At 39.2% G+C, this 21,313-nt stretch overlaps 1 protein-coding gene across 5 annotated transcripts in view; it reads left to right on the top strand.

Moving 5' to 3' along the window:
* The window catches only part of LOC135712495 (netrin-B-like), a 212,362-nt gene that overhangs the window by 165,799 nt on the left and 25,250 nt on the right, over window positions 1-21,313 (top strand). For all 5 annotated transcript variants that reach the window (XR_010518642.1, XM_065235443.1, XM_065235445.1 and 2 more), the window contains exon 3: window positions 11,399-11,587. Coding sequence is in view for 4 of the 5 variants with exons in the window: in XM_065235443.1 (XP_065091515.1) it covers window positions 11,399-11,587 (189 nt within the window). In the remaining variant the exon portion in view is untranslated. The remainder of the gene's footprint in view (window positions 1-11,398; window positions 11,588-21,313) is intronic.

The following is a 21,313-nucleotide window of genomic DNA, read 5'->3' as shown; positions in this document are numbered from 1 at the left end:
TAAAACACAATAAGCTGATGGCAGGCGATAAAAATAAAGCTGGCTTCTAATAATCAAAGAAGAAGAGGAACCTTCACGTTCGTCCTTCATCTTGTGCAACACTTAGCGTTTCTAATTCTCCACTCAAAATTGCCATGTTTGCAAAGTGTAACAAATGTTTAGCAACGAACGCCTGCAGCTTTCAGTTCACCTCATCTGTCAGTTGGTCGGCGATCGACCTCTTCTAATTAATCACCATCGGCCGTTTCTCTGCTCTCTTGCGGCAAAACGTCAAATCGGTTTAGTTACACCTTATCCCGTCCTCATCGTCATCGTTGCCGTCCTCGTCGACTTCGTCATTGCTATGCTAAATATGACTGCAAGCACCACATATCTTCGACCAAAGTCAACGGTGTTGATGCTGCACGGATCGTGTTCCTAATTAGTGCTGATAGTGACCAGCTGCATGAACTAAATGCCGTTCCAATCTATCCTATAGTTGGTGTCGACTCAGATAGAGGTACCTACTCTCATGAAGTCTTGAGCCATCACATTCGTCCACCGAAGTCACTTTGAGTGATGAATGAGCTAATGAGATTTGAAAACTTAATTGATTTATTCTCCCGTTTGAAGTGATGCAAATGGTAGAGAATTGAGTCATTTGTACCTTGATCTTGTTCAATGATTTATTGTGATTTGCTTTTATAATGAATTGCATCCAAAACAATCAGTTGTTCTTGTTTCTGAAATTTAATTCCCGCACAGGATTGCAATTTTACGCATTACCTCTCTGTAAGTTCACAACTTCACCATGAAAATGCATTCAAACAACATCGCAATCAGCGCATCGATCGTGCCATATCTCTGTCCATCGGGTTGAAAGCAAAATAACTGAAAGCCCTTTTTTGGATGTGCACCACAAACGGTGGATCGTGCTGTGTTTCTCCTTAGATGTCAACTCTTGTATAATAACACATCGTTTTGGCGGCAACGGCGACGAGGACGACGTGATACTCCACAAGCCAGCAGCGCGGTAATGTGGTGCTAGTTGTTTCTCGGTACGATTTAAAATGCATAGGCCTGCGAAGAGCTGAACACCACCTATCCAATTCAGCTAGGGCTGCCAGTTACCAGTTAGGGTATACCAATCAAAAAAGAATAGCACAGTATTAATATTATCATAAACAAAGTAATAATGTTTGCCCATTCCAGGTATACCTCGATACATCCGCTGTCATTTTTTAATCTTTGACAAAAGGTGAGAGGGGCAAAAAACCTAACGGACAAAAGGTCGAAACCCAAAAACTATGCTCATTTTAAAGAATGAGCTAATTTAAGAAGGGTGAATTGAATAGATAGTTATATTCTATTATTTTATTCAACATTATAGTAAATCAATGTTGTACATGGATGCAAAGTAATTTAAATAATTACTATTAAAGTAGTACAAAATAGTTTTGTACTTTTGAGAATTGGTTTGAAGCCATGTAAAAATGAATTGGAGAATATTTTCATCAGCTTTAAGCCTTTCAACCGTTTTTCCTTTCGACCATTTGTCCATTCCACCATTTGAACTTCAGACATTGTACCATTCGAGTTTTTGGGTTGTAAGACAAAAGGTTTTAAGACAAACGCAGTCAAACAATCACTAATGAAATGTATTTCCTTTAAACTGCCAATAACCGCAAGTCAGTCCCATCTGTAAAAAAAAACTGTAAGAGAGAAAACAAGGTTCAAATATTTACTAGTTTTCTCATTTTAAACTTATTATGAAGGGATAATTTTGATCATTAACCAGCAATGTGATAAAATCCATTTATGTTCAGTAAAAATATATCGTGACATTTTTATTTTGTGATTTTGGTCACAGTGGAACCGATCTGCGATTACGTTCAACGTCAATGAGAAAAATAACTGCAATCATCATCAATCATACATCAATTTACATTAGAATTCGAAAAGAAGATCAATAAGAGTCATGATGAGTTACAATCATACGACACATAAAATCACATGAGAATTTGGAGCCATATCCATTGGCGATCATATTGAGGATCGTAAGACCTATATTGGCCACATCCGTACATGTTCTGAATACCCTAGGGAAAGATGACAGAATATGTCTTGAGTCAATTCTCAGGATGTAATATGTTGTCTAACATTCCTAATTCAATAGAAGCAAGCCTAAAAACAAGGCTAGCTGTGACGTTTATTATATGGAATCATATCAGTGCCAACATTTCAAAGGGGCGTAATTGCTATTGTAAACAATGGCTTTAGCCGTCGATTTCTCGCAAATAAAAGCTCACTTCTCCAAATTAACAATGCTAGCTGGTAGAGAAAACATTCCTCTACCTGTTGGTGTAATTAATTTTTATTAGCGATCTTTTAGTTGCGAGAAATCGACGGCTAAAGCCATTGTTTACAAATGCAATTACGCCCCTTTGAAATGTTGGCACTGATATTTGTTTCCTAATGAGACTGGCTTGCTACTTTTCGCTGTGGGACGACTTGGTATTATTTTATGTTTTTCTTGTAATAACCACCTACCGCATAGCTCAAAAAACATAGAAAGATAAACTTAATAATGATGCTAACTCAAAATTGATAAAAATAGAGATGGGACTGACTTGTGATTACTGGTATTATAGCCATAGAGGTAACTCTAAGACCAGAAGGTCCCGAAGAAATGTGTTCAACTATTTGGTTCTGCTCTGGTACTATCTTCGGTCCCAAGCTAATCGATACACCCCTAAAAACATAGGAAAATCCAGGAACCCCTCATTTTATCTGTCAAACTTTCATAGCGAATCAAAACAAACATAGTGTAGTACTAGAATTTCGACTAGAATGGGGTACGTTAATCGATTCGCTTGGGATCTAATAGGCTAGTCAAGTAGTGAGCCAATTTAAAATCGATAGTTTCCACCGATTGGTGTAGCCATCACAGATTCAATGGTCAATATTTCTTGAACTAAATTGTTTGAGTTTCACGCATGTTTTTCTAAATTCATCCAGTATTATCAAAGTAAGCCCAAATCAAAAATAACTGGTGTTCGGTCACAAGACTAAAAAAATAGTGCAAATGCATTTATTTACGTTCAATATAGTACTAACGAATTGACTCTACACCGTAAAAATTATTTTTAAATTCTGCGTGTGCACATAGTGCACACGTTATTAACGCTAGATTTGGCGTAAATTTACACGATATTTCATGTAAATTTAAGAACAATATTGAATACAAGCTTGTTAACAAATTGTGTCGTTTATGCCATCTATAGCTTAAAATTAAACGAAGGAAGATTCTATGTGATAGTAATACATTCAGCATATGTTGCTGTGTAGGATCCTCAGTACTTAAAAAATAAAATTTGATTAACAATCATTTCGTGATCTCAGAGCACCTAAATTTACATGAATTTTTCAAAGTGTGTACTTTATAAAATTATTATGTTACCCCGATTTACGATTCTTAATGTAATGTGATGATTATTTGGTTATTTGATGCGTCATAAGAAAATTTTGGACCTGACAGATTTTGGCTTCCTGAGGGTACTTGGATCATCACAGGATGTGATCAATTCGGGCCTGTAAACTCAATACACAGAAAAAATAATAATTTTGATATCACATCAAAGTGGATACACTTCAATCGTGTCAAAAATATGGTGTAATATTACTTGCCAAAACGAACAAAATTATCATAAAAACAGTGCATGAACTGACAAAATGCTGCTTATACTGCATTTGTTTATTTTTGGGACCATAAAAATTACATGAGATTTTCGACATGATTGAACTGCATCCTCTTGGATGCAATATTAAAATTTATTTTTTTGCTCTGTATGACCAAACAGTTAAAAAAGTAATGTAAACTTCTGTCGCTATGATGCATATAAATGGAGCGTTATTTATCTTAAAAGTTTGTATTTTAGATCGTGTAAATTCATGAGACATATTTCATGTAATATTTCAAATATTGTATGCGACCGTCCATCTTTGAAAGAAACATTTCTTGCCAGTTCCCAGACAACCAGAATGCACGTATATTCAAAGTTGTTTTCAAGTTATACAAACATATATACAAACAAACAATTCGTATAGAATGCAAAGAAATGGCTTATACGTACAAAAGTGGAGGCCATATACGTGCATAATTTAATTTAATTTTAAACGAGTTGATAACTATACAATTTAACTAAAACCTAATCCGAGGTTTGCCATTATTATTTGCAATTTTGACTTAAACTGTATCAATTTACGATACTGTCTGTACATTGTTATACGACTTCTGGTTGTCTGGGTTGCTAGTTTAACCTTTTAATCGTGAACCGCAGATTGACGACTGAGTTGGAGTCAAATGGACGACTGGACAAGAGACAGCAAGCCTTTAAAGCTAAGAGAAGCGTCGGTACATATTTGGTGGGGTTGTATAGGTCATTGCCAAATAGGGACGAACACTACTTGATAGCATCGCTTGATCTGTCGAAAGCATACGACACCACTTGGCTGTACGGTATCTTACGCACTCTGCGGAAGTGATAGATCGGTGGGCGCATGTTCAACGTGCTGAACAGCTTCCTCGCGACAAGTCTTTCCGGGTGAACGTGGAACAACATATATTGGGTGAAATGCCATTGGAGAACGGAGTCCCCCAAGGTTTAGTGTTGTCTGTCACGTTATTGCTTATTGCGATTCAGTCGTTTTTAAGAGGGGTGCCGCACACTGTCGCCGTGCTTCTCTATGTTAACGATATTTTCCTGGTGGTACGGAGGAATACCCATACAACCAGAATGCACGTATATTCAAAGTTGTTTATGTGATATACAAACATATATACAAACAATCAAATCGTATAGAATGTAAAAAAAAGGGCTTATACCTACAAAAGTGGAGGCAATATACGTGTAAATTTTAATTTCTTATTAAACTAGTTGATTTGACAACATATACGATTTATTCTGTCATAACAAATTAAATTTGAAAAGTTTTATGATTTTATTTGTGGTACAGTACGATGTAAAAATGATTCACCGCATATAAGTCGGAATTTTGCATTCTATACGATTTAACTTAAACACAATGCAATGTATGTCATACTTATATGCGATGTAGACTTAAACTGTAGTTATTAACGGTACTGTCTGCACATTGTTATACGACTTCTGGTTGTCTGGGTAAGAAGTGTCCTCTGTATAGAGATCTACAGGCTGCAGTGAAAGCTGACGAAAGTAGCCGAAAGCGTCGGCTTCAAAATTTTCGCGGCAAAATCAAGCATTTTCTATGGCAGTCCCAACACCCGTCGAGAACCCAGCAACGATATTTTCATCAACTGCGCAGTTGTACCGAGGGCGAATAAACTGAAAGTTCTCGGCGTCAACCCTGTCCGGTTGCTGTCCTTCAAACACCATTGTAAGATAGTCAAAACCATTTGTGGCTCTTGACTGCGGATCGTGAAGATGATTGGGGCTAAATTTCCGCCAGGGCAACGTAATTTTCTGTTGTGTATCGGAGCGGTAATCGTCTCGTTGCAGTTACAGTACCGGGCTCGTCAGCAGAGCGAAGGAATCGGTGATGCAGACTCTTGCACCCATCTTAAACCGGATGGTCCGGTTTGCCTCAGCGGCTTACATCCTGCAATTCGTTTTATGGAGAAGGATTCCAGGAATATCGATCTTCAAGTTGTATAACGAGCGCAAATCGCCTGACGGCGCTTGATATGCAGCTTCCAAACATCACTGTAAGGACACGTCTCACCAACCGAGAATGGTATAAACCCAATCCGCCTATTGTTTGGGATGTGTTGCAATCAAGTCGGCTGTCATTGCAGTGAGAGCATTAAACGAACGTGTTATCATATCTGTCTGATTCGGCCACCTATCTTTTGACCATAGAGAGTGGAAGATCGCAGCATCCGTGGAACCAGTAAATCGAGCGTTTATTACGTGGACGGCTTGGATCCCTGGTTATGTCTGGATTCGCGGTAACGAAGAAACATACCGACTGGCCAGTGAAGCACGAAACAGTCCACCAATCAACGTCGCCGTACCAAAAATGATGCTATCAAGAACATGAATCAACTCTTTCGTCAGCAACGGGAAGCACGTTGGGCACAATTGACAGATGTAAAGTTGAAGGAGGTCAAAAGAGAAACGAAGAAGTGGATTGATCAGTACAGTTCTGCCGATCAACGCGTACTCACTCGTCTGCGCATCGGTCATACTAGGCATGAGTTTCTGCAAAAAAAAAACATCCCCGCTAGCATGTGAAGGCTGTGGGACCGTTGTTGACGTTCGTCATATTATTCTGCCCTGCAGGATACTGAGAAGCGATTGCTGAAGTTCTTGCATGAAACCAACGTTTATCGGAAACTCTGAAGGGCGAGGATAGAAAGGAAATGAAAGTGCAGGATGTAGGAAGAAAAGAGAACGGAGGAAGGCTACTCAAATGATGGATGAAGGCAATGAAGACACGGATAAAGAAAAGCACAATCGATGCAGAAGAAGAAACTAAGTCTGTAATGAATGGAAGAAAATGCTGGGGAGGAAATCGAAGAAGATGCAGCGGAAGAAAGTTGCCAATGAATTTTGGAAGCAAGCGAAAAAAACACAGATTCAGATAACACGAAGAAAAGGGAGAAGCAATAAAACTACAGAGGAGGTATCAAAAATAATGAAAAAAATAGAGAAAAACAAGCTAACGACGAAAAATGTGAAAGAGATGACGAGAATATGATGAAGAGGATGCACATGAAGTCAAGCGGAACTGCAAACAAGAAATGAGCATGCAGATGATGAACCAGAACGAGAGGATACGAGCAAATGATAAGAAATCTAAGTGATCACCCTCACATTCCTTTAAAATACAGCCGTACACTATTTCACTAAAACCAAATGAACTGACATGAATGTATCCGCAGGATGTAAAATGTCATTAATAAACAACAAAAACAACCACAATAACTAAAAGGGTGATCAGTAAAAAAAAGTAAGAAATCTGAAGTAACGTTTCGCTATTTTCATAGTCATGCAGTTTCAAGCTGTATTCAAATTCTATGCGACATGTGGCACGTTTTATTATACCTCTATACAAGCAAAGCTGGTAAACTTTTCCAGCTAAAGGGTGTCCCACATCAAATTGCATCACGAAAAAAGCGCTGTTGAAAATAACCCATTGGGTTTTTCTCTTGAAAATTTGGGTAGAAGTAGTTTAAAGTGTATTGTTTACATTCTATTTTTTACCGCTTTTCGAAAGTTGGAACAAATGGCGTCATCCGAAAAGCAACGCGCAACGTTGCGATTTGACTTTGCACAAGCACCTGGAAAATCCTCAACTCTCTCATCGGGACATCGGAAAACAACTCGGAATCGTGCAGTCAACTATGAGTCGTGTGATTAAACGTTACAGCAAAACTCTGAGCATCGTACGGGAGGAGAAATGCGGTCAGAATAGATGTTCTATTAGTGATCAGGATCACAAGCGTGTCGTGAAAGCGTTCAAGCGGAATCCCAATGCTTTGGTCAGGGATGTGGCCAAAAAGTTGAATTTGTCCAAGTCTTTCGTTCAGAGAGCCAAGGACCGGGAAGAACTGCATACGTACAAAGTGTAGAAGGCTCCAAATCGAGACGAACGGCAAAATACGGTGCGAAAGTCACGGGCCCGGAAATGGATGATGGGGCTTTTTTTCTGTTCGGGACATAACTCCACTGTGACCAGTAATTTGATCTATTGTAGTATATCCCGTATCCTAAGTTTAGTGCATGTCGTATTACTCCATCACTATTGAGAAATGAAGAAGTATTCGGTTTTGATACAGTTGTCACTTTTGCCTTCATCGCAAGGAATCTATTCTAATTGAAAGGTCCCGCTATTTATACCCTTCGGAGTGTTGGAACACCCTCCAAAAGCGCGCCCCTCTGTCAGTCAAAAATGGATTCCTTAGCAACAAAATTAAAGAATGACACCGATAGTGATCATGCATCAGAACCCTAGTCTTAACCACTTCAAACTAGGGAACAACGTATAGAAGATTAGGAATCACATAGGGTGAATACTAACTAACTCATTTTTTCCTTGTTTCAAGATCATCCTCGGTCCAGGCAACCCCGAGCATAAAAAGTAGCAAGGACTAAGATGTGTTCCTTTGATAACTTAATAATGTCGTTCCCCTAGTTTGAAGTAGTCAAGACTAGGAATCGGTGGTAGATCTTACATCCCGTAACATACCACGAAAAGGTGATCTACCCACGATACAGGGAATGATGAGGCTAACGTCAAGGCAGACTTCCGGTAACTTCCGGGGCTACTGTTATTCACCGCCCAGCACAAGTTTGATGTTCCAGAGAAAGTAGGGAAGCAGAAACTTTCAAAGTTTGCCAAGAAATACATGATTTGGCAAGCGATCTGCTCATGTGGTAAACGGAGTGCACCGTTCGTGACTACCGGAACTGTAAATGGGGAGATCTACCTCAAGGAGTGTCTACAGAAGCGTCTGCTTCCTCTGTTCAAGCAACACGAGGGCCCTACGATCTTCTGGCCGGATCTAGCTTCGTGCCACTATTCAAATTCTGTCCTTAAGTGGTACGAAGCCAACGGGGTCACTTTCGTACCCAAGGACAAATTCTATCATACACTATCCATAGTTTTGAAGACCTTGTATTGCTAAACATCTTTGCAGAAGAAAGCAGCTATATGGTTGGGATCTCGTGATATAAACATCTCTAACATACTTTGACTATATGTTTAGCATTACTTCTGCGTGAAGTCAACGATTTACATAGTTGAAGATGCTAATTTCAAATAACAGAATAAGTGGTAATTTTTATACGATAGGTAAGGAGATGGAAATATAGAAATGGTAGTTCCGTCAGAGAACGGCAGTGTGAAAATTGCATATAAAGAGTTGAAAGCGAGCAAGGACATTTTTAGGAAGGTACAAATCGGTTTGATCATCTCTCTTTACCAAACTCCCCCGTTGGAGAGGGATGGTTAGGGGTATTCCGCCAGTGGTGGCGGAAGATACAGAGATTTGAATTTGAGGTCAAATTTACCTCATGGTACAGACAACGTAAGTATTTCAATATAACATTTCCAAAAAACATTTTTCAAGTTTTTTGGAGCAAATTTCATCTAAGATTACAAAGGTTTGGTGAAAGCACCTAGTCACGAAAAAAATAGTAAAATCCATCGTTAAATAAAAAAAAATACAGCCTCTTAAAGTGGCCTGGGGTCAAATTGATCCCTAGGTACACGAAAAGGGTTAAAGCCTGATTACCTCAGAGAATCAACTAAATGGATTTTTTATTGTATAATTGTAGTAGCAATTTTAGGATTAAATAGTGACTCAAAGATACGTAGACAAGCATGGCCTTGACAGGATCTTATTCTTTATCTTTTTATCATTTCAAGCTTATTGCTTATCGCATAAAAGATTATTGCGTTAATAGTTAATAGTTAAGACAACTTAGTGTTCTAGATGCACTTCCACAGTTATTAAGTGAGAGCTTTCGATGCCTGTATCATTTTTTGGATTAATATAATTGTGTGGCAAGTACAATCATACACTATTGGTCAGGGAAGTCGAGAGATTTTCCAACTCGAAAAATTCCTAGACCGGACCGGGAATCGAACCCAGCCATCTCCAGCATGGTCTTGCTTTGTAGCTGTGCCTTTATCGACTGAGCTAAGAAAGGCTTCTTTGACACCATAGAGTGGCTTTATTGAGTATTCTAGGTCTTAACTGTAAACCAGGTTAACTTACAAAGTTAGCTTCTCAGTAAAGTTTCAGTATTGTGATGTTACTGGTATTGCAAATGCGATGGGATGAACTTACACAATATTCGAGGTGTAAGTGCTGTTTTTACGATTTCCCACCGCAGGAATCCGGCTGCAAATTAGTGTTTGGTTAAACATATTATCCAGAAAAGTTTCTTGCGGAGCTGGGTCTCAAAATGTGCTAAAGTGAAAACATATAATGGGATTAAAGACAAGGGTGAATTTCTGGTCCTAGCGTTGAGTTCGGCATCAGTAAAAAAAAAGCTTCTAAGGGTGATAAAATTGGCATGCCAAGGACCAAGAACCTCTTCTCGTATCATGGAGAGTAAATAGATGTAAGAAACGAATCATGAACTTACTGAAAACTTTAAGCGATTATGCAAGCTTTTTTGGTGAATTTATATCGAGATGGTTGCAGTTTTCATCACACATCGCTATCAATCATGAATTGCACTGATGAGCGTTTACCATGATTAAAATTTGTGAATTAAGAAAAATGCAGTGCATTATCGTTTTGGAAACATGAAACAATTTATCTACCATTTTATTCATAGATTGAACTAGACCACTCTTTATGGGTAGATGTCCATGTGGTATATCATGTAAAAATGACCAGATAATTTCAAGGAAATTGGTTTACTACATTGAGTTGAAACCCTTTATGATCTGTAAAAATGAGAATATTATAGAGACTATACTTATAAATAATCCTCGAAATAAATTATTCCATCTTCCATCTTTCGGCTACAAAGCAGCATTTTACTGATCTAGATTTTTTCAGCTCATATGAACTAAAGAAATCGAATCTGGTAACCTTATCCATATGGGAGTAAGTTGTATGTAAGCTAAACGCAACGAGTATTACTTGCTTGATGAAAAAAAAAAAACTGTCAACCAACAAAATTGCAATAAATCGTGATGGTCCGACCAAAGTTGGAGATCGAATTAATATCAATAAATTTTTACCTTTTAAGCAACAACTGCGTCCCATTCGTACTGGTGTACTTTAGCAGCGATTGACGGATGACTCCAAGGTTTACGATGGGCCCATTTTTTTTTCGGGTCAATTGAAACATGAATGCATATTTTATTTCAACTGAAACAAAAATCACTTAGAACAATGAGTTTAAAAACATGACCATTGTGTGCAAAACAGAACGGGCACATAAAAACGAAAGAAATATGCATGAGAAAATTTCACCTCAGGAAAACATTCTTTCGTTTCAAACCAGTTTCCTTCTTTGGGATCATCTTCTGCTACCATGGTCTCTTCCCACAATCTTCTCCGCCGTCGGTTGGTTCAATCTTGATCACCGCTGTTTCCCTACGTGGCTGACCATGTTAACTGTTCCAGCTCTATACGATCACATTCCCCAAGCTGTGCGACGACAAATTGCTGATATCTTTCTTCAAAGCGACCTTCGTCATGAGAGAGCCATACACGACAATGTCACTCCATCAGCGGGCAAGGGCTCTCGGGAGAATTGTAATTTTATCACGTGCAATTACCACAAAATCAATCACCTTAAAAGGTCTCGCGACGGAGGAAAAAAGACCGGTCAGCCGATTTGGGCTGCCAAACCAATAAATAAGCAATTAATTCCAAGCATTTTTTCCGATTTTTTTCCCTTCCACCTTTCAGCTTGCAACTGCAACGGCCATGCGCGAAAGTGTCGCTTCAATTTGGATCTCTACAAGTTGTCCGGACGGGTTTCGGGAGGAGTTTGCATGGACTGTCGGCATGATACAACCGGTCGGCACTGTCACTACTGCCGAGAAGGTTTCTACAAGGACCCATCGAAGCCAATCACGCACAAAAAGGCGTGCAAACGTAAGTTGTGTGTTCATTATTTTTTACTATACTCAAAAATTTGTTATGGATATAAAGAATGCTCTGAGTTGGGCATGGTGACTAAATTTGACCGAGCATTTCTGTATACAAATGCATATAAGCCATAGGAAAAGAGTCGTTTGAAATTAAAAATGATGGATAGAATAAGGGTTACCTTTAAATATCATAGCGATACACAAGGTTGAGGAAAAGCATGAGTGTGATTGACCACCCGCGGTTGCTACAAAGAGAACCAACAAACGATGCTTGAGACTATAGTTGTCATCCTCAATGTGTAAAAACTGATGATTTAATTTCATTCCATGATGATTCAGAAAACATCGGGCCTGTTCAAATCGAAGATTTAAACACGATGCTTCAGAATCTAATAAATGGATTGAACGTGGACATCTAGTACCGTACGTAGTTTTTGGTAATTATATGATTGGTTGGTCGTTGGAAGCATCTAAGCTAGAAAGGTTAAGTGATTCTATTTATTGCACACCGCCTTCGACTACATCGTACTGACTGATTACTTTAAACTAAAGTTTGTTTAATCTAAACCTCTTATTCATTACTAAACATTACTAACATAACATTCTATTACTAAACACATTTCTGGACATAGTAAAATCAAATTCGTTACAAACATAATTAAAGGAGCGCAAACAGGAGTTAAAAGAGCTATTGAATCCAAAGTAAGTTCTGTGGAATGGAATGGACAGTAAAGTGGAGCTACGAAATCTGTGAGGAGGAATGTTCCATGGAATCCGTTACAGGAGATCGGTACAGTCCACATTGCCGGTAATCAGTTCGAAGATAAACAATCGTTGCAATTTGATACGCCTTGCTGAGAGAGAGAGAGAGAAATTCCAAATAAATCAACATGCATCGGTCTGGATAGCTAGGGAGAATGATTGGATCATTCCATGGGAGCTGACGTAAAGCAAACCTCATGGAACTTTTCTAAATCCGTTCAATAGTGAGAGTATACTTACTTACTTACCAATCAGGCTAAGGCCTTGCTGTCCTCTGCTGTCCGAAGAAGTCGTCTCCACTCTACTCGATCCATGGCCACACTTTGCCAGCCTCGTAGTCTGCGAAGGGTCCGCAGGTCGCCTTCTACTTGGTCTTGGTCTTGGTTTCTAGAACCATTGTCACTGGGTCGTCGTGCAGCATTCTTACGACGAGCCCAGCCCACCGTAGTCGCCCAATTTTTGCAATGTTGACGATGGATGGTACTCCCAGCAGCTGGTGCAATTCGTGGTTCATTCGCCTCCTCCACGTTCCGTCATCCATCTGCACTCCACCGTAGATGGTACGCAACACCTTCCGTTCGAAAACACCAAAGGCGCGTTGGTCCTCCACGAGCATATTTCAGGTCATGTGGCCGTAGATGACCACCGGTCTAATCATTAAGACAGTCAACTTCGTGCGGCGGCGAATTTTATTTGACCGGAGCGTCCTCCGGAGTCCAAAGTAGACACGATTCCCTACCATTATGCGTCTTTGAATTTCTCTGCTGGTATCATATTTGGCGCCACCTGGTATCATATTTGGCACCACCTCGATTTCGTCACCGTCAACCTGAACTCGGGGTGGGAGGCTAATATTGTTTTCCCTAGAACTTCTTCCTTTCATGTATTTTGTCTTTGATGCATTGATGGCAATTCCAATCCGCCTAGCTTCAGCCTTCAGTCTGATGTACGTTTCCGCCATCGTCTCAAAGTTCCGTGCCATGATGTCAATGTCATCGGTGAAGCCAAGAAGCTGGATGGACTTCCTGAAGATCATGCCACTCGTGTCTATCCCAGCTTTATCCTTGCCATAACCCCCTTCGAGATTCAAAAGGATTCGAGAGTGTCCCCGATACTCGAACAACGCACATCAATCGATCCATCGTCGTCTTGACCAATCGCGTCAGTTTATACGGAAATCTGTACTCGTGCATAATCTGCCATAGCTGATCGTGATCGATTGTGTCGTATACGGATTTGATATCGATGAACAAATGATGTGTAGGCACGTTGTATTCGCGGAATTTTTGCAGAACCCGCCGAATCGCGAAAATTTGGTCCGTGGTAGCGCGGGCACCCATGAATCCCGCCTGGTATTGCCTCACGAACTCTCTTACAAATGGCGACAGGCGGCGGCATATAATTTGGGAGAGTACCTTGTAGGCGGCGCCCAGCAGTGTGATCGCGTGGTAGTTGTAGCAATCCAACTTGTCGCCCTTTTTGTAGATTGGGCATACGACACCTTCCATCCACTCCTCCGGTAATATATCCTCCTCTCAAATCTTGGAAATTACCCAGTGCAGCGCTCTAGCCAGTGCTTCACCACCGTATTTTAATAGCTCACTTGGCAGTTGCTTTGTTGTTCTTCAGCCAACCGATCTCCTCCGAGTATTCAGCCGACCGATCGTGAGAGTATGCGTAGTGTAAATGGAGACCACACTGAGGAAGCATATTCTAAGATACTACGAACCAGCGAGCAGAATAGTGTCTTGAGGCAATACACATCGGTGAAACCAGAAGCATGACGACGAATGAAGCCAAGCACAGTTACGATTCTTATGTGTTCACAAAACTTTAACCTGGAATCGATCGGAACGCCTAGATAGCAGATTGAGTTTACACGTTCTAAGGAATTTGGTCCCATGCAGTATGGATGAAGAGTAGCGCTATTGCAACGGGTGAAGGATTGATTTTTTGCTGTTGACTCGCATGCCGTTGTCACCGCACCAGACTAGCAAACGATTTATATCTTCTTGTACTGCAACACAGTCGGTTTGAGTCGGTCAAACAGGTACGAGTTGATTCATTCCGTGAGCCAGGTTGGAAATCCTATATGATTCATTTAGCTAATGATGAGGTACCACAAAGTATGGATATTAGACTGATGCAAAATTTGAAATTTTCGCTCCACAGTGCTCAAACGGCTTCAAATCAGGTCCTGATTAGCCTCCCAAAATTTAAACTCATTTGGTAAGAAACTGACTTGGCACAAACTATTCGAAGTTTATATGGAAATTACTATGGGGAAACCAAACTTTTTGTTCATTGTCTTCTACCTATTTTCCATATTGCTTTTTCGCAAATGTCTATAACTATTCTTACGGAAAATTTACTAAGCTACAACTTTGCGCAATATCGTTATTCAGCCAAATGTCAAATTAAATTGTTATTAATTGTTTAAGAGATTGATAATCTTATGGGATGATCAAGCAGCGGTTCTGTGGGCAACACTGTATTCTGGAGTGTGACATATGTAGTAGCCATGATATTTGTGCTCTATTCTTGGCATCAGATACACCAATGTTGCCTGCTGAACAGTTGAATGAGCATAATCATAAGACATCAGTGACTTGAATCATTATTAACCTTTGTTCCTTACATTTGATTGAAAAGTGGTTTTACACAAAGTTGATGCTGAGATAAAATGTTACAATCTCTGCTATCATTATTAAAAGCATAGTGATGTGGTAAATTGTTAGATAGATATGAACAAAAACATAAGTTTTCCCATAGTAATTCTCATATAAACTTGAAATGGTTTGTGCCAAGTCAATTTCTTACTAAAGTAGTTCAAATTTTGGGAGGCTAAGCAGGACCCAATTTGGAACCGTTTAAGTACTGTGGAGTGAAAATTTCAAGTTTTGCATCAGTCGTGGATATACCACGATAATTGGTGACACATTTTTTATTTCCAGACTTGTGGATCAGTACTATGGGTGCCATTTTCCATGCATTTGGGAACGTTCGGTCTTGGAGCGAGCGGTTGAAAATAGTAGCGATGGGCGACGCAAGCGCAGCTTCACAGTTTTTTAGTAACACAGGAGGCAGACTGTCCGTTCCGGGTCCTTTCGTTGAATCGAGATCTTCGAGGGCTTTCTGAACTTCGCCTGGAGAAAACTGTATTCATGGTAGATTAATGTTATGAGACGGAATCTGCTCGAAGCCTGCTTGGCGTTGAACGGGTGATGCTTTACTAAATACGCTCTCAAAGAAATTAGCAAAGAGATTAGCTGTCTCCAAGCTTGAGCGTGAAGTAGTTCAATCGAAGTTGACCGAGCCAGGGATGACGTAGTCATCTTTGCGTTTCTTGATGAAATCCCAGAAGCGCGAAGGATTTTCCTTGACGGTTGTCTGTATCCTACACAAATAATTTTCGTGTGTGCAGAAAGGGCAGCTTTGTACACCAACTCAAGCTCACGGAGTCTAGCTTTATCGGACACATTTTTCGTATGGAAAAATCTGTTTAAGCAGATTATTCCAAAGCGTACGTAGCTCTGCAGTCCACCACGGTTTGTTGAAAGCAGAAATCGGTGCTTTTCTCTTTAGAGGTACATGATGATTTATAACTTCAGAGAGAGATTCGTTGAAAGCTGATAACATCTGCTCTACTGAAGCATAACTTGATAATCGTTCCCACTCAATATTTATAAAAATAGAATTCAACAAGTCAAAGTCGCAGATTCTCCGGGAGATTGGTGAACGTCAGGTCAAGGAGTCTTTCGTTCGTGTTGACAATGTTATTAATCTACCTCAGGCCATTGGCAAACATAGCTTCTGTAAAGTTTCTCTCAGTATCAGTCAAGGCGTTTGAAGGAATAAAACCATTAATGTCCTCGTCAAGATGCCATCGCAGATTAGGAAAATTAAAGCCACCGATCGATAGGATTATGTCAGTCTCGAATAAATAGATAGATAGCCACTACATAAAGCGAATGAGATTGCGACTTAATGAAAACTGCAATTTTTCAAGATTATCACAGTTAGCTATCGAAATTGATTCACACTCCAGGTAGTTATTGGCCGCAATTAGTACCACCGCCCCGCAAATGAGGACTGGTTAACTCATTGCGATCACAGCGGAAGAAAACGTAATCCGAGGAAATTTCACTACTGTCAATATCAGCACGGAGCCATGTTTCCGTAAAGATAATTACGTCATAGTCACAGCTGAATAAAAGCAGACGGAGCTGAGCATTGTTTGTGTGCAAACCTCTGACCTTCTGCAGCTTCGATAGCGTCAATATCTGAGTGAAACCCGTTTAAAGTGTGGTGACTAAAAGCGATGGGCATTACTGGAGGAGAAGTATTTCAATCATGTATGTACTTGCCTGCGATGACGATTTGGAAGACCCCTTCTCCATTCTCATACACAGGTCCGGGATGGCTGCTGAGCGCTGACGGGAGAGACTCGACTGTACTGAGACTATTAGGGGCTTCCATGAGGCTAGCAGGCTTGGGTAGCATCCCGGTGCTGGAACGAATGCTCCATATGGAGAGAGACGAACATGAAGTGGCTGGCTAGAAACGACGGACGTATCTGGTACATAATTGCTGTTACTGAGAGTGTACTTCCTGAAGTAGCGGATTGGAAGACCCCTTCACCAGACCCAAACACAGGGCCGGAACGACTGTTGACCGCTGGCAAGAGAGGCATGACTGTGACGGGGGATCAGGGGCTTCCGAAGTTCTCAAGCTGGTGCGTTTCGGGATGAAGCTGATCAACTTGCAGAAGCGATCGAAGGAGTATCTGTTGTCGGTTTTCGGACCTGTGACCACATGTAGGAGTAGCCCGTCTCCGCTTCTGAGCTCCATTTTCCTCTAACGGTTGGGACATGAGTACTAACTCTTGTCCTAGCCTTTTATGGTTTATGACTATAGTGCGAATGCTCACTCTCCGAAAAGAGAAAAGGGAAAGGAAAAGGAAAGAACACGGAGTAGGAAAAAGGAAAATGATTATATATTCTCCATGAATCTTTGATTTGAAATATACAATACAAAAAATCACAAATGGTCACTACCGGAGTCTTTTCACTATTAACTGACATAAACTTCCTCAAAGTACCAAGGCTGCAAAATGCTTGCCGATTCATGGTTGACATGGCAGGTTATCAAAAATGAAATGATCAATCGTTATGATTCAGCCACCATTCGAAAGGTATGGCTATCTTCGAGGCTATCTACTTTCATTTAGAGCAAATATAAACCCTTTCTGAACGAAATCCCGGAACGAGCATCCTTGGGCCAGAAATCATGGATCTCTAGGTCTACTTTCAGAAATTGACCATTTCTTCGGTGATTCTGGATATCCACAGGACTTTTTTCTGGACAACCGGTACCAAAATCTATATGTTGATTGCCTATTTTCTCTATGCTCATGATTGTATGCAATTTAGAAAAAAAATCATGGATTTCTAGGTCTACTTTCCAGAATTGATCATTTTGTCGGTGATTCCGGATATCGTGAAGACCTTTTCCTGACCACCCGGTAGTAGAATCGGCATATTTCCTCTATGCTAATGATTTTATTTAGAGAAGACCACAGATCTCTAGGTCTACTTTCAGGAATTGTCCATTTTCCCGGTGAATCTGAATTTCCGCAGAGCCACCTCTCACGGGAAATGCATCGCAATGGACGACGAGACGTTCATTAAAGCGGACGCCAAGCAGATCCCCAACCTGGAATTTTTCGTCGGCAAGTCCCGCCTGTATGTTCCGAAGAAGTTCCGGAAGAAGAAGGTCGACAAATCGGCAGGCAATCTATGGGTGCGGCAAATTCAGCAAGCCGTACATAACGACCGGCACCATCAACGGCCAAATTTATAAAAAAAAAAGAATGCCTCCAGAAGCGCCTGACATCCTTCCTCCGGTCCCACGAAGGTGACACTCTGTTTTGGTCGGATGTGACATCGTGTCATTACGCGAAACCGGTGATGGAGTGGTACGAAGTTAAAGATGTTGTTTGTGTGCCGATGGAGGCAAATCCACCTAATTCGCCAGAATTTCGTCAAATAGAAAAATTAGATCATGAAGGGCAAGCTCCGGAAAACATGGAAGCTCTTCAAAAACAACAAGGATTTGATGTAAGGGTGGATCAAAGTGTGTAAGAAAGATGGCGCAAGTGTTGCATAGGATTTGATGGGTAGCGTTAAGCCCGTATAAAAAAGAACCAAGAGGCATATTGAAATGTATTGTAACCATACAATAGAATTTATTGTATTTACAATAAATCATATTGTATTCAGCGATAAAATAATCATAGAAAGTTTTGTTTTCACTATATTATCTATTTTAAATGTGTTAATTTACAATAGAACAAGGGGGTTGTTATGTATCTTAACCATAGCAAAATCACTTTTTCCCGCACAAAGATGAGCCATTTACCATTAATTGTATTGTTGTTCTATTGTTGAAAATTCTTACTATATGGGACGTATTGTAAATCTATACATGGGACGTATTGTAAATTAACAATATGTTAAATTTGTTGTGCAAGATTGATTTTTGGCAATAGATTTGGATGCAATTGTATTTTATTTTATGGTAATGGTATTGTTATTTTTCCGGGAGTCCTAGATGCAGGCATTTAGCCTAGGAGAGGAGGTTGAATATACCAACTTTGCAAAAACATAGCTAATGTGTTTATTTATTCCTTGAGCGTTTCAAAAATATCCGTATTTAAATGAAGTTTTGACTGTTGCTTTTTTTTAGAGTACAGTCTTTAATTGATAATTTTGTTAAACTATAGAGTTTTGATCAGAATTTTCGTGAGAGTTTCGAGCCCAGGAAGAAAAAAATATCTCGAAAATTAAGCTAAGCATTAAATTTCAAACCAACCCAAATAGCCAACAAAAGAATTGGTTTTCAGCTTTAAAGCTGTGTTTTCCCTTATTTTTCAAATGAAGGGAAGTAAAATAAAATAGTGCCTTTTCTACTTCAAGTAAGCTGCATTTAGTTACAGTCAGGAGATAAACACATCTAAAATTAGTGTTTTTTACGTACCTTCTACTTTCTATCTCGTTTAGTTTTGTTGCAATTGTGTTCTAAACACATCATGTTGGGCCCTTAATTAACGGTTGCATAAAACACAAATTCATCCCCACAATTGTTGACGTCTGTATGTAGCGCGCACAGCACAAGAAAAGTGTGATTAAGAACAGAAACTCCAAAGTTGGTGTCAAAAAGAGAGTTGTAAAGCACTTTGAGAGGCATCTTTTTGTTAGACAAAACAATGCAGTTTATTACGAATCTTTTGAAATAATTTCCCAGAAAAACACAAATTTAGACTTGTATATCACTTAACTGTTACTATATGGAGCTAACTTGAAATATAAAAGACACTGTTAAGCAAGACATTTTCTTAGCTCTCGAAAAGAGGCGATAATGTTGTGCTAAGTAGCATATTTTTCAAGTTTTAGCCAATTTATGGCTAGCATAGACCAAAACAGAAAAAGTTCAATAACTCAGTAATCCTTGAGATAATCATATCACACTTTAATATATTTGCACTAAGGAACCGAACACTCTGTATATTCACCTGAACATAATTATTTGAAAATAAGTTCAATGCATTTCTTTCATAAATCAAAATGTTTCGATTTTGAACTATTCTTTATGAAGTCTTTTTCTAGAGATGAACTAGCCTAAGGCTAAAAATCTCTTTAAAAAAGCCTTAAAAAATATATAAAGTCTTTATGATAAACCTGCAGATTTAGCAGCAGCGTTCACTGCTTCAAAGTGATTTACAGTTTATTCACCCTTTTGTACACATTACTTGTATTAAATTAGTTATCTGGGTCATCAAAGAATTGTGCGCTAATGTGCAAGATTCAGAATTAAGAATTGTTTTTCATTAGAAATTATTGTCCCATAATTATTTTTATAATCATCTATGAAGATAAAATACGATGACTACTTTGAACTGTACCTATCAAAAGTTATTTGATGATTTAGCATCTCTATGCCGAGCAGGAACCGATAGCTAATCGATAACAAATGAATATCTCAATGTGGTATGATACCAGATTTCTGTATGCTTGTGGAATAACATTTTGTTTTGATAATATTTAGTTTTCGAAATATTTTGTAAAATATCAAATGAATACCAAAATAACAAATTGTGATCTCTCAGTTTTTTAGACAAAAACACCTAAAAGAGTTTTTGAATTGGTTTTAGAAGACCTTAAAAATAACAAACTATGGTATTCTGGTATCTAAAAAAGCGTATGTTATCCGTCTGTTATTGTTATAACTAAATTATTTATTAGTTCGTTATTCGTAGAACATTTTTGAGGTATTATTTTTGGTATTTTACCTCTTACGTCAGCTTCACTAATACTATATTTAGGTTGCCTGTTATGCTATTTTCATACCTGGTATTAATAAGTTATTTTTTCCTGCTCGGGATGTCATCGTCGAATTACTGATTATGCATGCAATAATATTTCATGCTAGAATCTATATGCAGAATTTATTTTATAGCAGTACCTTATAATGTAATGGATTTGCGCAAAGTGTGAATTCTTAGGGGAATCCAAAAGTGTTGCGACCCTCCATCCAATTTGGCACCCACTGTACTGCCAATAAAAGTATAACAGTCCCATATGGATTTTTCCAGAAATGAGTTATCTATTAGAATGGATTGTAAACTACCAGCATTTTACACTGTGCACCAAAAGCAACATGTTTTGTTCAGAAAATATCGCAAAAAATACCAAAACTAGGTTGTCCCATCCATAAGAGTCTACGGAGAAATAAATTTTCAACAGCGTGTTTCTCGGTTTGCTGTTTTTTTATAGATGTCAGTCCAATGCTTTTTGGGGGGACTGTAGGTGATAATTAATAGATGAATTGTATTCACTATCATAATTTAATCGTTTGCGAACAAATTCTTCTGATAACAGAAATGAATGTCCCCATTTTGCAGTAATTA

The sequence above is a fragment of the Ochlerotatus camptorhynchus genome, unplaced genomic scaffold, assembly GCF_037179485.1.
Source record: "Ochlerotatus camptorhynchus isolate MF236.1 unplaced genomic scaffold, CSIRO-AGI_Acam_v1.1 ptg000485l, whole genome shotgun sequence".
Taxonomy (NCBI): domain Eukaryota; kingdom Metazoa; phylum Arthropoda; class Insecta; order Diptera; family Culicidae; genus Ochlerotatus; species Ochlerotatus camptorhynchus.
This window is presented reverse-complemented; position numbering and strand designations above follow the sequence as displayed.